The following is a 26,790-nucleotide window of genomic DNA, read 5'->3' as shown; positions in this document are numbered from 1 at the left end:
GTTTAAAATTTCGAACGAGCCTTTCACGAACACGGACGAGCCGAAACGAACCGAGCTAACGAACAGCTCGGTTCGTTTAACAGCTCTAGACATAATGAATGTGTCTTTCACAGGGCTGGTTACTTTCGATATTTTTGCTCTGAATTTAACGCTTTCAGCACCAGCCAGTCTTGTACTATAATCCAATGATCAATTACTTGGGAACAAAATAATGAAATGAGTTAGTGTTAAGAATTTTTTTTTTTTTATAAATGAATGAAGTAATCCAAAATTCTCGTTGAATTAAATGTTTTCAATTAATTATGCAGCTCACAACATTTTCCGATTCAGATAGCAATCTTTTTAGTTGCATAACATGTCTCAGTTTATTTAAGGTCCGGCGCGTTCATCCCTGAAATTAGCACCTTGGAGGGAGCAGCCAAAATCCAACTAAATGATCTACTCTAATCATGAATTGGATGATCAACGAATGAGTAGTCCAAATCCAATAAAATGCCTTGTAGTCATGAATTGACTAATTGACCACTAGGAGAAATAAGTGTTCGTGTGAGTATGGGGTTTTTTTTGGCAAAAATATGCTTACTTGATTTTGTTAATGTATTTTTCAATCATTATCTTTTTTTATCTTTTTTTTTATTTTGTTTTGTGTGGTGATTTGTTTGTTGCTTGGGGGGGGGGGGGGGGGGGGGTGGTTGTTGTTGTTGTTGTTGTTGTTGTTGTTTATGTGCAAGTGATGCTGATAGCAGCTCAGTATCTAGCTGTGAGTATGAAAAAGAGTACTCCACTATCGATACTCCTTTGGGAAAAAAAAAAGAAAGGATGCCAAAACCCTCAACCAAGATTTGACGTTCAAGAAAGTGAAACCGGCGTATTGGCTGCATCGAGCTTTTACTCCTCTTGCCACGATGAAGATGGAGACGTGCAGAGCCCAGAATCAACCGCCCAACATATTTCCAAAATAAATACTACTACACCTTACTCCCTACTCACCACCCACCCAATAAAAAGGAAATGAAGATGAATCCTCATCTGCTCTTTTCAATCACCGCCACCTTTCTCTCTTTTCTTCTCTTCACCTCCTCTCTCTTCTCCGGTAATCCTTACAATTCACCACCCCTCACTTACGACTTCTCTCCGTTTATTCTTTCTTTTTTTACTTTTTTTTTTTTTAAGCTAGCTTTGATTGTTTTGTTTCCTGATTTTCTTAGTCGTGCAGTCAACGAAATTCAAGATAGTAAACAAGTGCCGGCACACCATATGGCCAGGTATACTGACCGGCGCCAACAGGAGACCGCTCAATTCCACCGGCTTCATTCTCAAGAGCGGCAAATCCATCACTCTCTCCGTACCAAGCTCATGGTCGGGTCGGATTTGGGGCCGCACCGACTGCTCCACCGACCCATCCACCGGCAAATTCTCTTGCCTCACCGCCGACTGCGGCTCCGGCAGGGTAGAATGCGCTGGTAGCGGCGCGGTTCCCCCGGCCACCCTCGCCGAATTCACTTTAAACGGGGACCAGGGTTTGGATTTTTATGACGTGAGCTTGGTGGACGGGTACAACCTGCCCATGCTGGTGGTGGCCAAGGGAGGGACAAGAGGGGGATGCAGCTCGACGGGGTGTCTAGTGGACTTGAATGGGGCGTGTCCTCCGGCGCTGAGGGTTGCGGCTGGGAACGGGAGTGAGATCCGGAGCGTGGCGTGTAAGAGCGCGTGTGAGGCGTTCGGTGATCCGGCGTATTGCTGTAGCGAGGGGCATAATACGCCGGACACGTGTCAGCCGTCGGAGTACTCTTTGTTCTTCAAGCACGCCTGCCCCCGTGCTTACAGCTATGCCTACGACGATAAGACCAGCACCTTCACTTGTGCGTCCGCGGACTACCTCATCATCTTCTGCCCGTTGCCTTACACCAGGTAAAATTTATTTAGTGCCATTGCCTTAGAGATAGAGGCCTTGCCTTAAAATGCTGATTACGAGATATGACTTTGATTTGGGGGTGGGGTGGTGTTGAATGTTTATGATGCGTGTTGTGACATGTGGAGCTAATTTCTTCTCTAGTTTAATGCTACTTATTGACTTGAGACCTTTCCCATTCAATTCTTGCTGCCAATGGTCTATGTTATCAAACTGTAATATTTGATCAATAAGTTGAACCCAAAAAAAAAAAAAGGGAAAACAAACAAAAAGAGGTTAGTCAAAGGTTGGATAATACCAACTAAAGATTCCCGTGTTTGAAATAATTCAGTCCTTTTCAGGTCATTCTTACTCAATATTGTACTATTGTTTTAACTATTCACTTCTTCTTTGATTTGATCAAACTTTGCATTGCTTCATCCTTAAGGACTGTAGGTCTTATTCCCATTTCATCATTGATTTTGTTGGGATTTGATTTCATGTGATCTGGCATTGCTTTGTGCTGAAAGGGAATGTTACACCCTATGATCATAAATATGACAAATGCATAATTCATGCACTCGTGGAGACAGTGGGCCACAAGGTCCGCACCATGCTTCTCTCATGGTTCATCCAAGTTTCTGAACCATATTCATGGCCAGGATGAGTATTTCCTTTCCTGATCTTGAAATGCACAAAGCTAAACAATAATGACTTGTTTGTGTTCTACAGTGCAAAACAGCTTCATGCGTTTTATACCATAGATGTTTTTATTAATAAATGACAAGAGATATTTGTTAAGCATGATATGCTTATGATGGAGGTATAAATTTTGGAAATGGGAACATGAGACTGTTAATTTAGTACTGTGATAGACAAAAATTAACTATCACAAACCTGTTCTTATATGAAGCAGCTCTAGAAAGTAAAAATTAAATAGTAAAGCTCAAATGGTATGAGGTGATACAAGACTTGAAAATGGTAGGATATAGATCTCCTAGCAAGTTTCAACTGAGAGTAGAATTCTACTCATTTATCTATCTTTAAACCCTGGTGTAGAGCTGTTTCAACAGACCTTCTTAGTGACTTTGGATATTCCAGCTTGTGGGTTTGTAAATCTAGTATTGAGAACATCTCCGGATTGGCCCAGTAATCATGTTGTATTTTTCTTTTTTACTAGTAGTCTTTACTCTATGCTCTGTGCCAAAGCTTTTGAACAGTACGTTCACCCCTAATTAGGTTACATTATTGGTGAGGGAAGATTCTGGCTATGGCCTTTTATATATGCCTTTAGAATTTGGCTATTCTGTCACTAGTGATAAGAGCTATTAGAATGTGAATAATGTGCATATCAGCTTGGTATGAAGCAAAATGAATATTACATAGGCATCCAACATTGAACTTGGTAGAAATTTTGCAGCATGAAATTGCTGGGAGCTCGAAGAGAGGCTGCACAATTGCCCCTGGTTAACAAAACAACAATGTACATCGGAAGACACCATGCTTAGTGGTGTATCATCTCCAGGTTTGAGTTCAATGCAAACTGTGGCTTCTGCAAGCAGTTTTGCTTTTCCTGCGACTGGTATGAATCTTGTTGCTAACACTAGTGGAGCCTTTCAGGCTGATTCAAAGATAGCTGCAGGCAGTTGGAGTATAAAATTTTCTTCATGAGCCCCTATTGCTGCACTACCTAGCTGATTTATCCAACCTGGGTTCAATTGGAGGATCTGCATTTTGCTGATGACAATGAATGCAAAGTATTGTAAATAGTTCCTTGCATCCTTTGCGGTGAATTTTTTTCCTGCTCTTATGATTGAGTTGTGTTATGATTAGATTGCTCAATTGGTGGGATGCTGTTATCATGTAACAATGAGTCATGTGCAGTTTACAAGTCAACGTATAATGCAATATCAACTTGGTAAAGCAGTTTGTCAAACCTGTTAGTTTTTGAAGAACTGATATTGTAAAAGGTGATGGACACTAGGATAATTGCTGGCATTTTCTGGGCTCTAAACGAAGTGGATTTTAGTTTTGCCTTCACGCAGCAACACACGAAGGTCATCATCCGACTTTTTAGCAAATGCTCAACTACGCTTAACTATTTAATGCATTTTATCTGCAAAAGAAATACACAATTAGACCATTTTTAATGTGGGACGGTACCAATTTATTTGTTTCTGGCATTTGCCTGTTCTGTTATCCTTCTTTTTGCTGTTCTCCAGGGATAAAATGTTTTGAATTCTCTGCCAAATGTAACGCTAGAAATTGCAATCACTTATGGGAATCTTGTACATGCTGACCTTGTCTCATGAGAAGGTATCAACTGACTTTCTCTTTTCCTGTTCTTGGAAACTCCTCTTCTGCTATTCTCCCTATATAACGTGTTTTTTCAATACAGGGCTTTGGTCCTATACTAAAAATTTCGAGGGTGGATCCTCTAATTCTTACTCGCGCTTGTACGCCCCTGAGTCGCATTCAATCCTGTATCGTGGCACCTTTCGTGGACTTGAATTGCTGTCATTTTTCTAGGTAGCTAATGTTTGGATTCTGCAGTTTTAGCTGAGTCGATATATATCAAATTTAAGGTTTGATGAGCTAGACGACTCCATTATGGCTTCGCCGGTCGAAGCACGACTTGAGTGTGCAGAATAACCTGTGTCTTAAAACATTTTACGTTTTCTCCTTTAGCTGTAGTTTGCTTAAAGTCCCACCAAGATTTCATGATAAATCGATAACAAGCACTGAAACATGATGCCAGCACTATATATTGCCCTGATTCAACCAATGTCTTATAATAGGGAGGGCTACCTGATGTTTAGATCTAAATGTTATGAAAACAACATCCGTTCGCTGAAAACGATTGTGGAAGAAATATAGTGTACGCTGTCTATATAAGGAATGCATCGTTTAGGGGTGCGCTACCAAATGGCAAAGCCTACGGCTACGAGCAACGATTTTATAGGAGCTGATGGCAGTGGTTTAGCGACGAGTTTAAATGGGGCGCAGAATTGGGTAGAAAACCGTCAAAAAGGGTATTAAATTAAATCGTGGCTGTCCCGGACCGGCGTGGACGCTTGTGATGTCAAATTTCTACATTTCCATTTCCGCCTGCCATCCTAATTCCTAAGCGGGGAATGTGCGGACGCCGTTTATCATTTTTCGGCTCCCGTACAGGGATTTATGTCTATTGCAATTTGGGAAGATCACTGCACTGAACTACTAAACTGTTAGTATTGCAAAACGAAATTAGTAGTGGAAACACGTGGCTTTGCTTTATTGAATTTTTTTTCTCATGTTTTTTTTTAATCCTTCCATTGCCTGTCAAATTTAAGATTTGAATTCTGAACTTGATAATAGAGATCCCCCCCTTGGCCATTGGAGCAATCCTGGCGATTTTGCTTCATTGAACGCGTTGGCGAAGAGACAAAAGAGGAGGGCAGCAGCACATTCTCATAAAGAAATCAAAAGAAGTTTCGGCGATTGAAGGCGCACACGATTGGACTGTAAAGGGTTAATTCTTCGAACGGGGGGCGTAATCATTCGTTCGTCACCCGATATCAATAAAGTAGGATTAAAAAGAAGTCCACTACACTGACGAACAAATTCGTAAAGTAGAAAACTTTGCACGTCAGGTGTGAGTGACCGGGGGAGCGGGACTTGAAACGTCCGACGGCTTCCATTAATTGAGTTGAATTTTGAGGAGATTAAATGAATGGTTAGGCAGCCTTGCCCAACAGTGCGTGGGCTTTCGATTAAATGAGTGGCTCCGATGTAAAATGGATGTCTGCCTGTCTCTCACCTTTGCAATCCACCACCCCAAAAAAAAAAAAAGTGTGAGGCAACGGGCAAATAAACAAAACTCCCTTACGCACGGGTGTGGATTGGAGATTATTTTTTAAAATTTTAAAACGTAATTAAAAACATATTTATGATGCAGCTAAAAAATTTATTACAAATAAGGGGAAAATTATAGTTTTATTCCTTAATGTTTAGTATTTGTGCAGTTTTAGTCCCTAACATTTTGATAAAAGTAGTAAATGTGGTCCCTAATACTTAGTGAATGGGGAGCCTCATTTCTGATTTCACTGCTTAACTATTGTGAATGAATTATGGAAAATGCAGCTGAGTAATATTTGGAACGTGCGGAAGGGAATTGCGCAGGAGCATATATCCAAATTACTAGTATTTACCATATATATATATATATATATATGTATATATAGACACACACACACACATATATATATATATATATATAGATATACACATACATACATACATTCATATACATATACATATTTGTCCAAATTAGTTCTCTGCTTTCCCCTTCCTACTCTGATTCTGATTCTGGACCATGCCCAGGCTTAGGAAAGACAGGTAAACATTGGGTGGTCTCTCCAGTTGTGACATGGGGCCTTCTGATAATTACATTCTCAGAATAGAAATCAACCTTATATTTACGTTGACAGGAAGACCAAGATCATCTTTTTATGCAACCGAAATGTGCCGAGTATGATGGAAGTGGTATCCCATCGCGAAATTTGAAGTACCTCGGATAATTCATAATTGTTGCTGCTCTTGCAAGTCTTTTACTGAGTCCTTTGGGTGATAAGAGAGGGTGAAAGTGTGGTTTCTCATCTTCAACCCGACCTAATAAGGATGCCTTCATAAATCGTCAAAATAGCTGTTTTATGCCTTTGCATTTTGGATTTTGTTGTGTCGGGTGTTTCATACAATGTCTGCGGAATACCCTTTTTTTTTCTCTTTCTTTTCGGAGGAATGTCTGTGAGTTTTTTTTTTTTTTTTTTTCTGGGATAGAAGATGTCTGTGAGATAATTTGAAAAAGAAAAGAACTAAACGTATGGGGTCCTTAATGCCCAGCAGTGTGGGAGTTAAAGAGAGAAGAAAACACGACAAAAGAAAATAAGAAAAAGATAAAGGTTGACAACTTCCTTTTCATGTGGAAGAGAAAGGAGGAAGGAATGATTCTCAAATTTATACTTTTGATGTTTGTTTTGAGACAAATGTGACAATTCATGGATTTTCAAACGCCATATTTTCTTCTCACATTTGGAAAGAAAGTTTTCATTAATTTATCATCATTCCATTTGTCTTCGTTTCCTTTCCTTCGGCTTAAAACTCTAGAGTCTAGACTAAAAAAATTATCTTCCTTTTCATTCTGGATTGCTATATTATTTGCACAAAACCTACTTATCTAGCTGTGAAAGTTTTCCCTTTTGCTTCAAAATGAAAATTTTTTTTAAAAATGGTACTATTTTACCTTTACTAACCAGGAGTAAAATATTTAGTAGTCTGTAAACTACATTATTGTTTTAGCAGAATCTTGCTAGTAGTAAATACAGTAATAATTTATGGTCCTTTGATCCGGAAGGCATTGGCCCGTGGGCAGGCCAGGAGGTCAAATTTTACAGCACGGTGTCGCAGAAACATAAAAAGACGGGACATGGAATCCTAGGCAATCTCCATGTGAGACTTCTTATTAAATTATATCAACTGAGCTAATGCAATTTATATTATGCAATACCCTGATCAGATCAGCCCCCATAATTCCTCCGCCGCGAAATTCCGATGGCGTGGCATTTCTTGGATTGTCGGGGTCCCACGTCGCATCATCTAGGATAAGGGGCAGGGACCGTCCTTCTGACGATCGTCTCTCCGCACAGTTCATGACCAAGATTTGGTCACAAAAAATTATATGGTCTAAATTGCATTTTGTACCTCGATTTTCATAATGTGTGTGGAGCTCATAAAATTTTGTTCTAAAATTATACGTTGTGCAAACAAAATTACACCATGTGCAAATAAAATTATACAGTGTGCAAAATACACAAAATCACCAGGAACGGTTGCACCCCGTGGTCCTATCATCTACGTTGATGTGTGAATTTCTTTTTGCGATAATTGCAAAAACCTCTCATGAGAACTCACCTCCTTTGATATTTGAAGAGCAGTACTAACCTCTCCTGAATTTAAGATTTTGATTGCAACTTCAATCAATGTTAGCAAAAGTATCACTAAAAAAGTCTTTTGAGAAATGAGATAATAATTTTGTTCCATTTGTACCTTTTTTTTTTATCTCTTGTAAGATAGTATTAATAAAAAAATAAAAAACATTAAGATATGGAAACAATTAGTGAAACTCAAAAGATATATGTGCAAAAGATAATAAGGACAGCAGTAAATTTTGGAAGAAACAACAAACATATATTCGGAAATATGAGATTCTAAAGCATTTAAAAAAACTGTTGATCAAGCAAGAAATTTCACCTTTGACCAATATAAGAGAGTTTTTTATTGTCATACTTTATAGTGTATCGATCTCACACTATTTACTATATTTCATATATAGTTATGTTCTCTCATAATCGACACAGTAATTTCTTCATGCTATAACTAACACTACAAGTTTGTGTATTAGATTGAGATAATGAAAGATTGCTTATTTATCATCTTTTGATTGTTACAGATTTTTAACAGAAAAATCTTCAAAATTTGCATTGATTTCTGCTTTTTTTTTCTCCTTTTGTTTCATGAATGCATAAGATAAAATAAATTCAACCAAAACCACCAAAACTTATTCTTTTATGAAGTCTTATCTGGATGTGCCTTTCCCCTATATTTTCTTGCTACCGCTTCTCTTCTATGTATAAAATATATGATTTGCACTGTCCTCTGAAACGTTATCAATCAAGTTTATTTTATTTTTATTCATGCTATATGCTTGATACCACATTTTATGTTTCAATGACGAGGGATTCGTTTCCAGTTCCGCGATGCGACTTTTGCTTTGCTTTAATATAGCTGTGTACACGCCCTTGTCTTTATGCCACATTTTTCCGGTTGATTCACGCATTTGCCTCAAATGCGCAATTTTCTTTTCCAAGTTTGCACCTTAGAGCTATTGAATTGGGAAAAAAAGAAAGACTTAAAAGGTGTTGCGTAGCCAGTAAAATAAAAAGGTTAGCTTAGAAATTACCTAAACTCCTAATACTTACAAGGATTCTGCAGTTTTGAGATAAAATGACAGTAACGATCACCTCAATGCATGATAAGTAATATTTGCTTTTGTCTCATAATAGAGTATGTTTCAGCCCAAAACCTTTTGACATATTATTTTTTTTTTTGTACAATCAAAATTCACCATGATTTAGTAGTTCACAACCTTTTGAGAGTCATTCTTGAATAGGATATTATTTAAAATAATTAGTGTAATACTTTTTATGATGTGATATTTATAAGATAATAAAAAATGTGTTTATAATATAAGTAAATAATTTTTTGACCAATAATTTATATCCAAATAAATTGGTCCCTATGCTTTTGTAAAGCGCATCCCTTTGTAAACAGAAAAGAAACGCTCTAGTATTTGCCGTTTCACTAGTATGATCTCGAAAAAATCACTAGTGAAGACCAGTGCATGCAATATGCAAAATTGTCTTTTGGACGCAGACTTTTTCAAGTTTTTCTCTTCACGCCGATTCCTCATGACTTGAGAATCTTGTCTACTTTCGCTGCTTCTTTAAGATGCCATAGATTAGTAAATTGGTCCATACTAGAAAACAAAAATCATAAAGAAAATTCTGTAGAAAAACATAGTAACTGTTTTTCTCGTCACTACATGCCAAGAAGCTTCAAATTTCGCAATCGCCACATGACTCTGCTAGTTTACCGGTTTCCCTTTTTTTTTCATATAATATTTATGTTTCGGAGATAGAGACAGGAGATGGGCGACCATCTTCCTTCGCAGATTTTTTTTACAAAAAAAAAAAACTCTTGGCTGTTTAGAGTACTTACTTATCAAAGATTTGGGAGCAATACAAACTAATAATTGTACCAACTTTTGTTTTTCACTTTAATCATAATCTTTGCGCTGGTCACAGCATTTCCTCATTTTCCTTTATTATACTTTGTTCCACCTTATTCCTCAGGGAAACCATAAAAAAATGGCGGAATTTTTATTTTGACTAATATGTGTCAGTCTTCATAAAAAGAGAGGGAGAGAGGAAGAAGAAGAATAAGTGTGTCTGAATAGTAGATTATTTGGAATAATTATTTTTTAAAAAATACTATTGTAACACATTTTAAATATGATGCATATAAAATAAAAATATTATTAAAAAATATATTAATGATGCAAATAAATAAATTTTATATCTAAATAAATCCTCTTATCATTTTTTGGGAAAGGGTTGTGTGGGGGAGGGGGGGTGTAAAACCGGAGCAGGCGTATGCCTTGATTCATTAGTAATTGAAGTAGGCAGCGATGCGCAACGTATCTTCTGTCCCACACCCAGTGTCATTCTCTATCTCATTTTTTTATGAATTTTTTGCTATATTTTTTAAGCTGCTGTATTTATTTTTTACTTAATTAATAGTTATTGGATCTTAATGAAACAAAGAAGAACTAAAACATGATATTTATGTAGGAGAAATAGCAATATAATAAAAAGTGGGACAGAGAATGGCACTGGATGTGAGACAGAAGATCCGTTGCAACAGCGATGCTTATGATTGGGTGATCAGGTACATGCCGAGTGATGAGTCTACAATACACTCATTTTGGATTAATTACGGGTAATGCATACACTTTTTTTTTTTTTTGTGAAGCATAAAAGAAAACCTCCATTCATGTCAAATCTTCAAGAGCAGCATCACTAATAACGAGTTCACAAACCATACTCCACTTCTCTCAAGAGACAACGACATTTTTGACATGACGTGGGCAGGACCATTGTTGGTCCTCCTCACATAACTAACTTTGACAAAATCAAAGGCAGCCATCATATGTCATGAATTAAGTTACCTATCAATGACAAATATCCTCTCAACAATACTTAAAGCATCCCATTCTAGCGAGAAATGTGTGATTCCAAAGTCTCTTGCAAACTCCAAAGCACGGAGAAAATGCCAAGCATTCCACATGTTCTGCATTATGAGCTCCAGTGATCCGTGTAGCCATTACAGCCTCACCACCACACCAACTCCACCTGCAATATATATATATATATACACACACTTAGATGACTAGGAGTCTTTATATTCTGGTGGATTAGCTTAAGGGATATAGAGCCGACACCATAAATAAAATCTTGTTTGATTTTTTTTTTCCCTTTTGTTATTGGCTTTTCATGGTTGAAATTGCGATTTGCTGTCCTAGCAGTAGTCCTGAAAAGGTTCGTTATGTGGATCAATTAACGTGAAGATCACTTGTGGAGAAAAAAGGCCCGATACGGTCAAATTGAGTCTATCAGACCAGACCAGCCGAGTGCAAGATAAGCCTTTTACACTCGTTGATGAAATTTTTAAAAAATTTTAAATTAGCATGCGTATTAAGGGATTGCTTAACCTCCACACCTAAAGGAATTTCTGAGATTCTTCTGATGGCCAACTATTGGACAGTAGTTGGTTCCCAGTGGACTGTACATTGTACACAAATCTATGAGACAGCTTGGGAAATCGAAGAAATGGGGGTGCTTGGTCAAACGAATTTTTTGCACCAGTGTCTTGTACCGAAGAGTCTCATATGGGCACGGTACACCAGGTCCAAAAAGTCCAAAGGGGGTCAAAATTCGTAATCCATAGACCGCTCCGCTACTTCACGGCAAAAACAACTTGGGTAAATCCGGTCTACTAGCCCATCCGTAGACCGAGTGACCTACAATGTGCCACGCCATCAATAGAAATGAAGTACTCAGAAATCAGAAATTTGCTCCTTCGAAGCTTTATTGTTCCAAAACGACGCCGACTCAGGATCTCTTCCCGAGCTTCTTCAATCGCAGCAGTGCGTTGCTTTTCTTCCCTTTTGTCTCTCGACGGTAACACCCCAACTGAGTGGTGTAGTAAAATATATAGAGATGCCTTTTGAATCATGTTTATGCATGCCAAAGTAATCAATTGAAAGGTGGAACTCATTCTCAAACAAACAAATTTATATCAACAAAATCACATGAGAAAGGAGCCAGCCAAACTTGAGGCAGAGAAAATCTTGGGAGAAGAAGAAAGGAAGAAAATTCATGAGTCCTATCTTTCGTTTGATTTGCAGATCTACTAAAGAGACACTACTGTAAGTCTTAGTGTCTTATATACTCAAACTCAAAGATTGGGCAGAGGAGATGATGAAACATATAAAGAGGTGGATTTTTTGTCTCAAAAAGCCTGAAGGGGAAGAGAATCTCGTGGAGAGGAAGGAGGAGTTTTCAAACTGGGAGAATTGCATGCAGGAGGTGCCGGCGGTAACACATAAGAGAAGAGAGCGGTGAAGTTAGGTGGGATGGAGGAATTCATAATGGTGGCGGTAACTGGGAGGATTGAGGTCAGGATATGCAGAGAAAAAGCTTGAAGGATCCTGTCATTGGTAGATTTTTCAGGCGAGGAAGAACTTGAAAATGAGAAGAGGACGCGGCACATTATGGGTCACTCGGTCTACAGGTGGGACCGTAGACCGGATTTATCCAAGTTTTTGCCCTACTCCACTACTTTAAGTCGAGAACTCGGCCTTAGACAAGTGAATTTTTTCGGGTGTTAATTTAAAATTTTACTATAATTTATTGTAGAAGTTATTAAAAAAATTTTTGAAATGCGTAAAATTTTGGATATTTTAAAATATATAATTTTAAAATTTTAAAATTTTTTTTGAAATTATTGTAATTAAAATTATTAAAAAATTTAGGAAAAATTGTTCAAAACGTCCCTCACATTTTATAAGATGACTTTTTTCGTCCCTCACTTTTAAAAATGTAATTTTACGTCCCTTACAAATTTAAATTAACCGAACTTGGCCCCTACCTAAGTTTTCGACTAGTTTTTTGTCGGAATCCACCACGTGACTTGTATGTGATCATTTTAAGGGTAAAATTGTCAAATCATATTTTTACATAATTTTATTCATAGTCTCTCACATTTCACAAAATAAATTTTTTTGTCCCTAACATTTTACAAAATAAATTGTTTCATTCCTCACATTTCAAAAAATGAACGTTTTTATCCCTCACATTTTTCAAAATGAATTTTTTCATCTCTCATTGATCATATGTACGAATAGTTTTTTTCTTCCATGTATATGTCTATTTGATTTTATCTGAACGGTATGAATAACATGTAATTTATCTCTATTGAATTTCATCTAAACATGCTAATCGTAGTTATACACACGCTATTCAATAGATATATATATATATATATATATATAGGGGTTTAAAATTAATAATTTTGTTTGAAACCCATGTATATATTTATATGATTTCACCATTTGAACCTATTCAATATTTGTGACATTCTCTTTTGATAATAATTTATTTATTGAACTGTATAATAAAGTTATCTAATTAATGGATCTTAACTCGAATTCTATCATTGTGCTAACAAATTTCAGTTTAAATCTGAAATTTCTATTCGACACTTTTAAGGCCAACAATTGAATTACTTGCCTTGTGATTATCTTAAAATTTGAAAGTGCTAACCACTTATTTCTTTTTGTCATACTTTTTTTTTGTTTACTTTTCCTATCCAAATTTAATTTGATATAAACACTCGAAAATATTTAGAATTAAATGTCTTCTTTATTTTCAAAATTGGAGTAAAAGAAAATGAATATAAGTGAAAAACTAACAATTTTTTTAAATTCATATATATATATTTATTTGATTTCACTTGAGCAGTATGAATAGTATGTAATATATCTCTATTTGATTTCACATGCTATTCGTACTGTTCAGGTGAAATCAAATAGATATATACATGGATTTAAAAAAAATTATTCACACACATGATCAATAAAAGATGAAAAAATTTATTTTGAAAAATGTGAAGGATGAAAAAATTCATTTTGTGAAATATAAGGGACGAAAAAATTTATTTTATGAATTGTGAGGAATTATGAATCAAATTATATAAAATCTGATTTGACAATTTTGCCTTAAAAAAATGATCACGTGCAAGGCACGTGATGAATTCCCACAAAAAACTAGTCGGAAACTTAAGTAGAGATCAAGTTTGATCAATATAAATTTGTAAGGGACGTAAAATTATATTTTTAAAAGTAAGGAACGAAAAAAATTATTTTATAAAATGTGAGAGACGTTTTGAACGATTTTTCCAAAAATTTATTACTGACAAACTTTAAAAAAAAGTTGCCTGGCAAATAAGGCCACAAGCTACAGGACAAACATAGGCCTGTCAACGGGTCGGGTCTAGACCCGGATCCGGACCGGATCCGTGAAATTATTGCGGGTATGGGTAGAGATTTAATTCCATTTTTCGGATCCGGATCCGGATCCGTTTTGTCAAACAAAAAAAAGGGTCAGATACGGAATATAGTATTCCCACCCGTATTAGACCCGGATCCGGATATAAATGAATTAATAATTTAAAAAATATATATTTATCAATATAATTTGATTAGGGTGATGTATTTGAGTAAAGTCAATTTGATTTCTTTTCTTATTTGGTTTTTTCTTTGCATTAGTTAGAAATTAGTTTATAAATATATTGTTTTCTCATTTTTATTAGAATTTATAAATTTTGCTAAATTTGTACGAGTAGACCCGATCCGAATCCGGGACCCGCCGGATCCGGATCCGAAACATAGAATAAAAGACCCGTCAGATAAACGGATCGGATCCGGTTCCGGTATAGTGATTTGGGTCTGTGTTCGGAATAATGAACTCCGATCCGGATCCGACCCGTTGACAGCCCTAGACAAGCACCAACTCAAACCACGTCACCACGGCCTCTGCCATCATCATCATCATCATCATGCCATATTTTAACAATAATGCGCTCAATTAATTACCATATCTACGCTTTTGAATCTATCCCATACAATTACTATCCGACTTGTGAATGCAACAGTAAGGATATGGGAAAGCCAGATTCTGTTGGCATTCTTTTACCCTTGACACTCCTGCCCTGGGAGTGTGCATTTTATCCTTTTGCAGCTGCTGATGGCCATAACTTGCTCCCTAGGCACCAGTGCCTCCTCGGCCCTTTTTTTTTTTTTGGACTAATAGACGTAAAAGAAAAAGAGAAAAACTTGTAGTAGTACAATGGCATAGAAATAGCATCCATAATTCTCAAGTTCACTCTTTCTCCCACAGTCCCGTTTCCAGTACCACTCCTCTGCTACAACAGCAGCATTCAAGCTGAAGCAGGGCTTTGCTCTTGTTTCTGTTAACAAAACAGAGCCCTGCATCAGTCAAGAGGACACTCCAACTCGTCCTTTTCTCTTTCTCCCTCCCCACACCTCTCATTGCCAGTATCTGTACCTGCTTCGCCTTTTTTCACCGTCTATCTAACACCAAAACGAACGCATAACCCCACCCCATTTCACATTACCCCAAAACTAAAAACTTTCTTCTTCCACCTTTCTTCTCCAACTCATTCCCCATTGATTCCTCCCAAGCAGAAAAGACCAACAGCAAACGAAAAGATACAACCCAAAAAAGAAACAATAACCACATACTATACTATTCCAGCAACCCACCCACATGGATCTCCCCTCATTCCCTTCTTCCACCTCCCCCATTCTCGTCTTCTCCCTAGCTTTCCTCACCCTTTTCACAGGTAAGCAAAACATTTCTTTACTCCCAAAATATCAGCACGTTTTCACCAACTACATTTAATGTATCGGCCAGAGATTTCGTTTTCGCTAATCTTTTCTTTTAATTATTGCTTTGGAATAATCACTAGGTGGTAAGCTAAAGATTTTGGATTTGGGCTTTCTTTGCTTCGCATTCTCTTAGTCACGTTTCTTTTTTCAGGCGTTCGGGGGACTACATTCACATTTGTGAACAAATGTGAGTACACAGTCTGGCCAGGGGTTTTAGCAAATGCCGGCAGCCCAAGTCTCGACAGCACCGGGTTCGAGCTCCCAAGTGACGCTTCGCGCTCCTTCATCGCTCCGACCGGCTGGTCCGGCCGATTCTGGGGAAGAACGGGCTGCAACTTCGATGGATCCGGGTCGGGTTCATGCGCCACCGGCGACTGCGGGTCTGGCCAGGTGGAATGCAACGGGGCAGGAGCTGCCCCACCGGCGACGCTGGCTGAGTTCTCCTTGGGGACTGGCGGCCAGGACTTCTATGACGTCAGCCTCGTGGACGGCTACAATGTGGCCATGATAGTTGAAGGGACGGGCGGGTCGGGAATGTGCGCTTCGACGGGTTGCGTGACGGATCTGAACAGGATCTGCCCGGCTGAGTTGCGGGTGGGGGATGGAAATGCTTGTAAAAGCGCCTGTGAGGCCTTTGGGAGTCCAGAGTACTGCTGCAGCGGCGAGTACAACTCACCGTCGTCGTGTAAGCCGTCGGTTTACTCGCAAGTGTTCAAGTCGGCTTGCCCGAGATCCTACAGCTACGCTTATGATGACCCAACTAGTACTTTCACCTGCAGCGGTGCTGATTATACGGTCACGTTTTGCCCCTCTATGCCCAGGTAAGTTTACACATTTCCTTTCTCATTGTTAGTTTTGTTTTGGGGCTGGTATTTATTATTTAATTGAGACTTCAGTAGTGTAAAAAAAAAAGGATGGAATTATAAAGGTAGCAGTAAGAGTATTTTCTAATTTCTCCTTTTCTTTTCTTTCATGGGAATTCTGGTGCAAGATAAAATGATGTCCCATTCTCCGTGTTCTTGCTAATATGAGGGTAAAATGAAAGTATCCTTACGTTTTAGACTAAAAGTTTTACTCCCCGTAACTCCATAAACATCTATGCAAATTTAGCTTAGCAGAGTGATATTTTTTGTGATGTAGTGTGCATTTACTCTTTCTTTCACCCTATATCGTTGATGAATGGCTGTCAGTGCAATTTAGCAGGTTGACGGGGTAATAAATGTTTCACCAAATGATCTGAACTGGGTAGTTACTTGCACTGCAGAAGTTAGTAAATGTGATTGGTGTAGTCACCAAATGGTTAATGCATCATACTACTGATTATCTATCCCCTGTGAACTGTGCAGTCAGAAATCCTCGAAAGATCCCACACCAACGACAACGACATCGACGACAAATGGTGGCGATGGGTCAATGTCAGAATCAGGTAATATGGGGTCACAAACCGGGTCAGGTTCGATGGTTATTGACTCTGGCTCGGAGTCGGATACAGGTTCTCAGGCTATGCTGGCAGATGGTTCGTACTTGGCTGGTCTGGCCATGGGGGCCTCAACCAGGACACTTGCTGCATCTGTTTTGCACTCCGGGCTATTATTTGCCGTCGCTGCACTCAGCCTCTGCTTTCTGCAGTTGTAGGAAGAAATTATTATTGTGTCTTTGCTTTTCTGGGTTTTGGTCTCCCGTGCATACATAATTTTGATTCATTGAAAACGGAGGACCAGCAGCAGGGCTTGGTTGGCCGGAAATGAGATGGGGTTTTGCACATTGTTAGTCCTTTTTCTAGGAGTAGTCTCTATGTATTTCCCTTTAAATGTGCATACGTAATGTTCTTTTCCTTTGCTAATTTTATTAACTTTGTTCCATTTCTAAAGTTTTGTTGGTATCAAGTTTGCAAGAGCTGAAGTATGCTCGTTTGTAGGGTTGCTGTTTAGTGGGCTGCTTTGAAGAGATATTTGTGAAAATGTTTTCACTTTGAGGAACGGGAATAGTTTCTGACAAAAAGGAGCGGGAATAGTTTGGCAATAATTAATACTTGGGGAACTAATGCGCAGAAAGTATTGGTTTTGGGGAACTAATGCAAAGAGGGAGTGATAAAGGCACGCTTTGCGGGAATTGCAAGCATGGCTTTAACAAGTGTTTTTGTCTGCTATGGTAAATGCATCCATTACCAACAGAACCGTGTCCTCTGCGGCTCAGCAATGGTAAATGGGGATGCTGCTCACCATATGTATGGTAAGCAGCTGCGAGCATTCGGGATGATGTGTGAAACGGGTTGTTGCATTTCAAAGGCCGTCATCATCCCCTTGGCCCAATACGGTTTCATTAGTCATCTGGTCTTTGAATTAGAATGGAATAAAGTCAAAAAGTGGGATTATCCTGTCCCGTGGGCCGTGCCTCGTCCTCTTTCCTCTCCGGCTTTGGAAAAAAGGCGGGGGAAGGAGCATGTAGTGGACTTTATTTGATAATTTTCTAACTAATCCCATACTGAATTCTAAGTGGCTCATAAAGTTATTGCTGGCCCCGAATAAATTGATGAGAGATTAAATTAGATCTGGGAGGGAAAAAGAGGCTGCCTGCCTGCTGCCTTTTCCTGCAGATATGCCATATATTCAGAAGATTCCACTCCCTTGTCTGACCTTTAAAAAGTTCCGCAATAATCTTTGGCAATATCAGATTATATGTTTGCATGAAAAGATGTGGTATTGTGCTCTATAAGCTGCATCGCGGCCCCTATATCATATTCCGTTCATACCGGGAAAACGTTCTAATCAATTCCTGCCCGAGGTTGACGGTTGGGGTGCTGCGAGTTGGAATTTTTAATTTTAGCAGGTAAAGTCCATTTTTCTAATGGAGAAAAAAGCATACCTAGCTGCATCAGGCCTCATAGCCGGATTTTTTTTTTTTTTTTTTGTAATTTAGTAACAGGAAGTTATGAAGTCCGTTCTAGTAATTGGTTGATGTTACTAAGATTTACAGCTGAATGTTTAGATGTCTCGTTTCATCACCTTGACAAAGGGAGAATGTTGAGGTGACTGTTCTGTTGCCGTAGCAAACAGTTACCTTGTATTCACCAAAGAATCCGTAGAAACTAAATGAACCATGATCATCTGTTTGACCCTCGACCGCCCCAGTTTGCCATTCTTTGAGGAGATTGTCAACAACATCCCCGGCTGGGAGGTTGCGAAAATAGTTGTCCGTTAAGCACATCTGATAACACCCATTAGGATGTAATGCTGTCCAGAGCATAATGCCATTTACAGAAGGATGTGAGAAGCCCTCTCTCAGAACCGCTTCAAGATACCTAGCCTGATGAACAAAGAACCGAAAAAGGAGTTCAGGATCAGATTATTAGCTACAGAGATTCTAAAATTGTGCAAGTAACTAATAATGATTCAACTGAAAAGGTATCAGACCTGAGTTTGTTGATCGAGTGTATTGCCGATGTCTACCTCTGTAAGCCAAATTGGAAGGTTTAGTGTCGCCAATTTATCCAGTATTGCCCTCATTAGTGGAGGGTTTGGAATGGTGAAGTGACTTTCTAGGCCAATTCCGTCCATTGAAACTCCGGCTCTCTCGAGTTCTCTCAACCTCGATATGTAGGCATCCACGGTGGAGTTCATGTCAAAACAAGTCTCCACCACATTATATTCATTCATAAACAAGGTGGCTAAAGGGTCTGCTTGATGGGATGTTTCAAAAAATTGCAGACTGGCATCCGGACCGAGTTTTTGCTCGTAGAAGTCGAAATGAAGCATTTCATTGCTCACATCCCAGTGTATGAACTCACTCTTGTATTGAGACATTAAACTTTGTATGCGTGAGTTGACAGCCACCTTCAGCTCTGGTCCGGTGAGATTGAGAACCCACGGAGGTGAATACTTGGGGTTCTCCCAGAATATGTTATGACCTCTGACCATGATTTGGTTGCCACGAGCAAATTCCAACATCTGATCTGGCACTGTGTAGTTGACAATTCCTTGCTGAGGTTCTGTTGCGTACCACTTGAGTTCGTTTTCGAATACCGCAGCATTGAACCGCTCCACAAACCAGTTCTGAAACAATTTGTTTTCTTTGGTTGGCTCCTTGTTTCTCCATGAACAAAGACTTTATTTCAAACTCGAGTAACACTAGTCTAACAGACCAAACCTGGTATGGCAAATTTCCAAGGATAGTGCTGGCAATTGCAGATCCGAAAGGAAACTCTCTTGAAATTTGCTCCACCTCAACTAGTGCTCCTTCCAACCTCCGTCCATGGACATCTGCTACGTGTATCATGGCGGCACGTTTTCTTTTCTGGAGCATTTTTGGTAATTGAAATCAGAATGTTGCTACAGATGCTACGGGAGTGGAAAGAGGCGCGCAATTATTGATATATATTTAAAAAAAAAAGAAGAAGAAGAAGAAGATGCAGAACGATTTAAGTACAGTATTGATACTATATTCTTGGTTTATCCTCCATTGCTCCTGAGTGAAAGGCTGCAGAGAAGCGCTCGCGATGCTTATATTGACATCTCCCCCATCTGCATCCTGCCACGCGGGAGAAAAGAAATTGACAAAAAGATCCGGGGCTTAATTTCATGTACGATTAATAAATTGACATATGGTGGCAATGATTTTAATCGAAGTATTGTGGGGATGATTTTAGTGGGAGTAACCTACCTGAAGAAACAGAAAAGTAGAATTCGAAGTTGAGTCGAGTACAAAGCCACCTTTGAGAAATGACCAGCAGTCTTGCTTTGCGATTACAGTGCCCGCGCATTGATACGTCGTTTTGTCTGTTGTCACGCTTGCCTGTATGGAGGATGAGTCTGCATCTTCTACCTTTAGCCAACCTGTTTTTTAGCGTATACCAATTATGTATATTCTGGACTTGTTCAACATTAAGTTCTTACATGTACAAAAAAACACCCAAACTACGGGTACTACAAACGCATTGACACAGTTACGATTGAACTCCCAATCAGTCTTGCACCACCATTAATTCTGTTCCGCGAAACTATTTTTACTTCATTGAATAATGTCCCGTTACTCCAGGAAAAAAATTCTGGTTCAGGGATTTTTTTTTTTTTTTTGGGTTCATAAATTTGATGTACTTGGCAACCAAGGCGCGAAGTATCACCGAAACGTAGCATAACCTCGGCGCTGGTTGTTTCTCGTCGTTTTTACACCAGTTGGTAGTTTGTGTTGAAATTGACTAGCTCATGGAAAACGTGTAGGTAGCTGAATAAATATTGCACTCAACTGGAGAAGGAATAGAAGGTTTTGCCGGGGAGATTGTAGAAGACGAATGCTGCAGGGGAATTATCTCGACTTCCAGACAAGCTGAGCTTGTGATGCCTTCTACCATGAACTCGATCCTTTATAATCCCACCATTGTATAGGGGATCTTCTGGTGCTGATTTGCACTTGTGAAAAAAAGGGGGCCAGGGGGGGAAGCAGAAGAAGTTTTTGAGTGCAAATGGGGCAGTAGTGAATTGATGTTTGAGAATGATCACTACAAAAACAATAACAATTCTTTAAAAGTAAACATTGCAATATAACATCTTGATTCACTTACTGCAGTGTAGGCAGAATAGTCATAGACAGGTCCATCTGCAGCCAAGCGAGAAGTTTAGGGGAAAAAGAAAAAAAAGAGAACACAAAATAACGTTGGAAAACATACGCCAAAAAAGAAGAAAAAGAAAAGCGAGAGAGAGGGCTGGCACCATAAGCAACAGAAAATGAAGAGCCAATAAGCAGAGTTACCACCAAGAAAGAGGCTAACAAGCGATCATCCATACTGTCCACTACAAGCTGAAAATGCATAGAAATCTCTCCACCCAATTAATTCGATTCTGAACTGGCCTATACTGTGGTGTCTGGAAGGAGCTCCCACAATAATTAATATTTACTCAAATATGAAATACTAGTAACAAATCAATGTCATGCAAGAACGAACATGCGTCTCAGGCAGAAATCCTGATGCAATTGTTTCTTGGGTTCTTTTTTTAAACTTTCAACCTACTTAAATCGTTAGGTAATTGACAAGGTTTGGGTTGAATATCTATTCACATACATATTGGGTTTGTTGTGGTCGAGTTTAGGACCGCACCTCTGTCTGCATTTGAGTGTGCTGATAGAAATATGAAAATTCTACTCTACGTACTACGTACGTATGTTGCAGCTGGCCACTGGCTTAAGCTTAGAGCCTTGCCCTTCGACGTCTTTCTACTTACTTCTTCAGCTATACTTGCTTTCCACAACTATGCACAATGACAGATTACCTTACCGTCTCAACTTTGTTTTCTATTTAAAAATGTCCGAATGAAGTTTAGCAAAGATCCCTACACAATAAATACAATTCAAAAGAGAAAAAAAAAAAAAGAAAAACTTGAAAAGAATAGGAAAAGTTTTACGCGGATGATGCAATTGCTGCGGTTTAAGGAGTGTGGAACGGAGAATCTGCAAGACCAAAGAAAAGGATTGAGAAGAAATTAAGGAGCAAGACAAGAAGAATCATATATCCTCAAGACAAAGACAGAGACAAAACCAGGTTCTACTACGACTACAACGAATTGCAAGTAATATATGCCATGGAAGGAAGGATGTACCGTCGGCCACTTATTAGGAGAGTTCTCTTGCTGCCTTCCGAAACCCGAAGGCTTACATCTAAACCTCCCTCTCGGCCACGCCAATTTTCCAGCTTTAGGATTCAGATGTTTACAATATAATACTTTCATGACATGCAAACTTAGTATAAATAAATTAGACTTGTTTGCGTGCCAAATTGTTTTAGAGGCCATTGGATCATATAGGTAAGTTCTTGGAATCGCAGGATTCTATTAAAAATGCAATACAACATGCTCCATTATTAAATATGGTAGGCTCTAGTTCATGAAAACATATAGAAAAACGCATGTTCGGACACTTCCTTCCTTCACGGTAAGCCAAACCAAGAGGAATGTTGTGAAAAGTCGCAGTGCGATCCAATTTTATCCCCATTCTGTTCTGTTGTCTGTTGAATGGGGAGCCTTAGTATTTTCTGGGTCGAAAAATGGCTGTGTCCAATATAGGCCCATTGCTGCACTAGACCAGGCCAGATCCAGAACTAGAATAGCCAATATGTTGTTATTAACATTTCAAGGGTCCATACCCTGTAACTGAGAAAAGAAAAGAAAAGGAAAAATAAAATAAAAATAAAACACGCTCGCTCATACTCATTTGGCAATTTCTTTATTTTCTAATTTTCTGGTTGAATCACACTAATGTTTTTAACACCCTAATCTTGATTGAGTTAAACCCTGACAGTTTAGATCACAGCTCATAGTAGTATTTCAAGGATAAGAGAAGAAACTACATACACACGTATATATATATGTGTGTGCGCGCGCGCGCGCTTAGTTGAAGTGTTGGTGTATTGTTTTGTAATTGCGCGATTGCATACGCATGAAGCTTTTGCTAAAAAAATTAGCGCCAAAGTATTGGTCACTACACTAGTGCAGAGCGGTATTCCAGCGTTATATTTGGATATTAAAGTGTCGAGTCTCGTCTCCTTGGCTGAGCGAGAAGCTTGAGTTGACGCTCTTGTCACCATACCTGGCAGTTACCTTGTATTCACCCAGAAAGCCATGAAAGCTGAACGAACCCTGCCCGTCGGTATGGCCCTCTAACGTCCCTGTTTGCCACTCTCTAAGGAGCTTGTCAACCACATCTCCCGCAGGAAGGTTATGAAATTCATTATCAGTAAGGCACATTTGGTAACAGCCATATGGATGAAGTGCTGTCCACATCATTATTCCTTTCACGGACGGATGGGAGAAGCCCTCTCGCAAAACTTCTTCTAGGTAAAGACCCTGTTCACCCAAAAAAAAAAATTTCTAATTCATTGTGTTCTGGCAAAGGAGTCAAAAAAAGTTAACTAGGTGAATTGAATTACGTTAGGGGCGGCGCTGATTAAATTCGTTGAATCTTCAGAGGCAGAATGACTATAAGAGAGAGAGGAGATACTCACTTGTGTTTCCTTAGTAAGAGTTTTGCTAATATCAACTTCTGTTAGCCAAATTGGAAGTCCTAGCGTAGCAAGTTTATCGAGAATGGCTCTCATTAGAGGAAGATTAGGTACTGTAAAGTGACCCTCAAGGCCGATTCCACCCATTGTTACTCCGCCTAGCTTGAGTTCTCTTAGCCTTGAGATATAGGTGTCTACTGTGGAATTAACGTCATCACAAGTCTCAACTACGTTAAATTCGTTCAGAAACAATGTTGCTAAGGGGTCTGATTTATGCGCTGTCTCAAAGAAGCTTAAGGTGGCATTTCGTCCAAGCCGTTGCTCGTAGAAATCAAAATGAAGCATTTCATTGCTCACATCCCAGTGGATAAATTCTTCTTTGTATTTCTCCATGAGGCTCTTTATTCTGGAGTTTACAGCTGACTGCAGCATGGAATCTGTCAGATTGAGAACCCATTCTGGTGTGTACTTGGGGTCCTCCCAGAATATGTTGTGGCCTCGAACAATGATTTGGTTGGCTCGTAGCAACTCCAGCATTTGATCAGGTATCGTGTAGTTGATCTGCCCTTGTTTAGGCTCTGTTGCATACCACTTGAGCTCATTTTCAAAAACTGCTGCGTTAAACCGCTCTTTGAACCAACTCTGAAACCATAGAGAGAGACTCTGGTTAACATTGAGCTCTGCTTCTGGCATGAAATAAGTCAATCCGTTGAAAAATGCAAACGCCGTCAGCATGTTGGCTCAAGTCATAGTAAACATTTGCATTGCGGCTAAGCTACTATATATGGGGCTTCAGTGACTGATTTCAGACCTGGTATCGCAAATTCCCGATGATGGTCTTTGCTATCGCTGAACCAAATGGGAAATCTTTTGCTACTTGTGTTACTGTTATTTCTGCACCTTCCAGTTCAACGCCATCTTTGCTGGAAACATGAATAGCGACTGCTCGCTTCCTTGCCTAGAAAATTAGATACGTTAAAAATACATGGCTGATTCCGGCCGGGGCTAACATATTCCATCAGAATATGCCTATACATCAGGAGCAGAAAATGCATGTCGAGCTCCAGATTATTGGGAAATAACGAGTTGGAAGGGCATAGTCCAGGTTTTGTGCTCCTCCGCCTCCAAATTGGTGCGAGTTGTGTGTATTTCAATTACCTTGTTAATTTTGTACTGCTGATTTAATCTCCACTGCTCCTCAGTGAATGGCTGCAAGGAATAGCTGGAAAGCACCATACTGATATCTCTGCCCTCTGAAGCCTGCAGAGAGAAAGAAGAAAGCTTATGACCTCGCTTAGTTTCTAGGACTAGGCAACTCCACACGTGTAGGTTCATTTCTGTCATACACATCGTTAAATGGCGACAAAATACCTGCAAATATAGTATTGAAGAACTGGACGGAGCGGTCAATACGAATCCGCCCTTGAGAAATGACCAGCATCCACCCTCGGCAACAACAGTCCCGGTACAATTTTGGGTCGTTGTCTCTGTAACCAGGGTGGCCCTTATGAGTACTGAGCCGGCATCGTTTATCTTGACCCAAGCTGCAAGGGAAAGGCAAAGATGTTGTGAGGTCAAAAAAGTGACAGCAGAGAACAAAATCTGATTAGAAAAGAAAAAAAAAATTGAGTGAGGAAATCAACTGGAAAAACAATAAAAGGTGTCCTGGGCGAGGTTTTGCAGTCGAAATGCAGGGGAATAAACTGGATTCCCTTTGGCCCCTATGACCCATGTGTACTCTGGCTGTTGATCCTCCAGGATCCCTCCATTGTAAAGTGGCTCCTCCGCATGCGGCTTACACTGTTCCACAATGACACCCACCATTAGAGCGTTTTCTTTCTCTTGCAATCCAAACTGTTCAAGGTAACAAACTACTAGCCAAATACTGCAAGAACTGATGCTCCCTCCTCTACCAAACATTCTTAGTTGCAGCCTTTTTTGTCAGTCGGATTGAACTTTGGAACATAAAACATTCCATTTAACTTGTTATTGGCTTTCTGAAAGTTTCAAGTAGCAGAAGTACTTGTTTGTTATTGAAGCCGTAATAGTTTACTTCCCAGTTAGTACTATTCAGAACGTTAAATAAATAATGAAATGTAAATTACAAACTTGTTGCTAACTTCCCTCTTCTTTTGAGGGAAAAAAATATATATATACGCTGACATTGTTGGCTAGAAAGATGTTGGTACCAGTAACTAATAAAATAAATCAGATGCCCTCCATGAATGTGTTAAATTTGTTTAAAAGAAGAATTTCCAGCTACCAAATAGCAATTAAGCAACAAATCAGATGGAATTCAGGGAGTCAGATTGAGAGTCGCCTCACCTCCGTGTATGCCGAGGAATCATAAGGTGGCCCATCTGCAAGTCAGCAGATAAAAAGATAATTAAAACATGCTAAGTGGTACACAACTAAACGTAAAAACCTAGGAAAAGGCAGCAGTATGAGATAAGATAAGGAGGAGAGAAGCATCACGTAACCAAAAGCAGAAGCGAGGGAAAGGCCAGAAAATAGGCCCAAGATCAGAAAGAGGCAGATGGAGGAAGGCCGTCCCATGGTCTCCCATGTTTTCTCTTTCCCCAGAAATGAGGATGCATTGTTTGGGGAAGAATTGGGCATTATTGGAAAAAAAGAAACATTGGATTCCAGTTGATGCCCTGCAAGAAACTGACAGCTAAAGCAGCAGTGAAGGAGTAGCTGCTGGAAACTAGACAAAGAGATGATGGGTATGGGAGTGGGACGGATTCACAAGATAAACAGTGGGTGCCCCCTGGCTGGCTCTCGGGGAGTGTATTTATGCTGCTTTGATTCAGTGGGTAGTCCCCGTGCTTGTTCACATGCTGTGTAATATATAAGCTGGCTGCATTACTTTGGATTAATTTTGGAGTACAGCATTAAAGGTTCACACAAATGAATCTTTCCTACTCCAATTCCAGTTCTTAGCTGGGTATTGTCTTGTAGTAGTTGGCAATTTCCATTTTCTGTTGATCAAGTTATCTTTAGTTGGTTTTATTGGTATGATCAATAGTCATGACCTCCAATAATGCTCCACTTTTGGCGCAAAATAATAATAATAATGCTAATAATAACAATGCTCGACTTGACCACCAACCATATTAGTAATACTGAAATTGATTTCTTCAAGAGCCCTGCATTTTTTCCCTTCAATAGAACTTCTCAACCAAAATCGGCTCTATTTTGTTTGGAAAGACGCTTCTGTTATTACAGCTTTACTTCCTTCCTTTTGTGTTTGTATTCCATTCAAATTAGAAATTGCAACGGATG

General features: G+C 39.2%; 4 protein-coding genes across 4 annotated transcripts; 2 read left to right on the top strand and 2 right to left on the bottom strand.

The window, feature by feature from the left end:
• Nucleotides 1-865: 865 nt before the first annotated feature.
• LOC113726266 (thaumatin-like protein 1b) lies at nt 866-3,814 on the top strand. The gene is made up of 4 exons (XM_027249877.2): nt 866-1,093; nt 1,209-1,911; nt 3,312-3,416; nt 3,512-3,814. The coding sequence occupies exons 1-3, from the start codon at nt 1,012-1,014 to the stop codon at nt 3,397-3,399; spliced, it is 873 nt and encodes a 290-aa protein (XP_027105678.1). The 5' UTR covers nt 866-1,011; the 3' UTR covers nt 3,400-3,416; nt 3,512-3,814.
• An 11,077-nt stretch (nt 3,815-14,891) lies between these two features.
• Nucleotides 14,892-17,435, top strand: LOC113726265 (thaumatin-like protein 1). The gene is made up of 3 exons (XM_027249876.2): nt 14,892-15,472; nt 15,670-16,339; nt 16,865-17,435. The coding sequence occupies exons 1-3, from the start codon at nt 15,397-15,399 to the stop codon at nt 17,151-17,153; spliced, it is 1,035 nt and encodes a 344-aa protein (XP_027105677.1). The 5' UTR covers nt 14,892-15,396; the 3' UTR covers nt 17,154-17,435.
• Nucleotides 17,436-18,396: 961 nt separating this feature from the next.
• LOC113726263 (endo-1,4-beta-xylanase 5) lies at nt 18,397-21,296 on the bottom strand. The gene is made up of 8 exons (XM_072076777.1): nt 21,224-21,296; nt 21,076-21,128; nt 20,761-20,923; nt 20,178-20,350; nt 19,944-20,045; nt 19,665-19,811; nt 18,932-19,570; nt 18,397-18,824 (listed from the first exon to the last, which is right to left on the bottom strand). The coding sequence occupies exons 1-8, from the start codon at nt 21,294-21,296 to the stop codon at nt 18,489-18,491; spliced, it is 1,686 nt and encodes a 561-aa protein (XP_071932878.1). The 3' UTR covers nt 18,397-18,488.
• Nucleotides 21,297-22,838: 1,542 nt separating this feature from the next.
• On the bottom strand, nt 22,839-26,253 carry LOC113726262 (endo-1,4-beta-xylanase 5). Its single transcript, XM_027249874.2, has 8 exons — nt 25,986-26,253; nt 25,831-25,865; nt 25,149-25,305; nt 24,877-25,049; nt 24,664-24,765; nt 24,317-24,463; nt 23,509-24,147; nt 22,839-23,350 (listed from the first exon to the last, which is right to left on the bottom strand). The coding sequence occupies exons 1-8, from the start codon at nt 26,122-26,124 to the stop codon at nt 23,015-23,017; spliced, it is 1,728 nt and encodes a 575-aa protein (XP_027105675.1). The 5' UTR covers nt 26,125-26,253; the 3' UTR covers nt 22,839-23,014.
• Nucleotides 26,254-26,790: the final 537 nt, after the last annotated feature.

Source organism: Coffea arabica, chromosome 2c (genome assembly GCF_036785885.1).
Source record: "Coffea arabica cultivar ET-39 chromosome 2c, Coffea Arabica ET-39 HiFi, whole genome shotgun sequence".
Lineage (NCBI taxonomy): Eukaryota > Viridiplantae > Streptophyta > Magnoliopsida > Gentianales > Rubiaceae > Coffea > Coffea arabica.
This window is presented reverse-complemented; position numbering and strand designations above follow the sequence as displayed.

What these genes read in the sequence shown, in the direction of transcription:
- LOC113726266 (XM_027249877.2), top strand. Translation starts at nt 1,012, where the DNA reads ATGAAGATGAATCCTCATCTGCTCTTTTCAATCACCGCCACCTTTCTC. An exon ending in CACCTCCTCTCTCTTCTCCG is followed by an intron (nt 1,094 to 1,208) that starts GTAATCCTTACA and finishes TGATTTTCTTAG; the next exon opens with TCGTGCAGTCAACGAAATTC. An exon ending in TGCCCGTTGCCTTACACCAG is followed by an intron (nt 1,912 to 3,311) that starts GTAAAATTTATT and finishes GAAATTTTGCAG; the next exon opens with CATGAAATTGCTGGGAGCTC.
- LOC113726262 (XM_027249874.2), bottom strand. Translation starts at nt 26,124, where the DNA reads ATGCCCAATTCTTCCCCAAACAATGCATCCTCATTTCTGGGGAAAGAG. An exon ending in CACCTTTTATTGTTTTTCCA is followed by an intron (nt 25,050 to 25,148) that starts GTTGATTTCCTC and finishes TTTCCCTTGCAG; the next exon opens with CTTGGGTCAAGATAAACGAT. An exon ending in AGCAGTACAAAATTAACAAG is followed by an intron (nt 24,464 to 24,663) that starts GTAATTGAAATA and finishes CTAATTTTCTAG; the next exon opens with GCAAGGAAGCGAGCAGTCGC.
- LOC113726265 (XM_027249876.2), top strand. Translation starts at nt 15,397, where the DNA reads ATGGATCTCCCCTCATTCCCTTCTTCCACCTCCCCCATTCTCGTCTTC. An exon ending in TTTCCTCACCCTTTTCACAG is followed by an intron (nt 15,473 to 15,669) that starts GTAAGCAAAACA and finishes TTCTTTTTTCAG; the next exon opens with GCGTTCGGGGGACTACATTC. An exon ending in TTTTGCCCCTCTATGCCCAG is followed by an intron (nt 16,340 to 16,864) that starts GTAAGTTTACAC and finishes TGAACTGTGCAG; the next exon opens with TCAGAAATCCTCGAAAGATC.
- LOC113726263 (XM_072076777.1), bottom strand. Translation starts at nt 21,296, where the DNA reads ATGGATGATCGCTTGTTAGCCTCTTTCTTGGTGGTAACTCTGCTTATT. An exon ending in TTCATTTTCTGTTGCTTATG is followed by an intron (nt 21,129 to 21,223) that starts GTGCCAGCCCTC and finishes TTTTCCCCTAAA; the next exon opens with CTTCTCGCTTGGCTGCAGAT. An exon ending in ACTATTCTGCCTACACTGCA is followed by an intron (nt 20,924 to 21,075) that starts GTAAGTGAATCA and finishes TTTTTTCACAAG; the next exon opens with TGCAAATCAGCACCAGAAGA.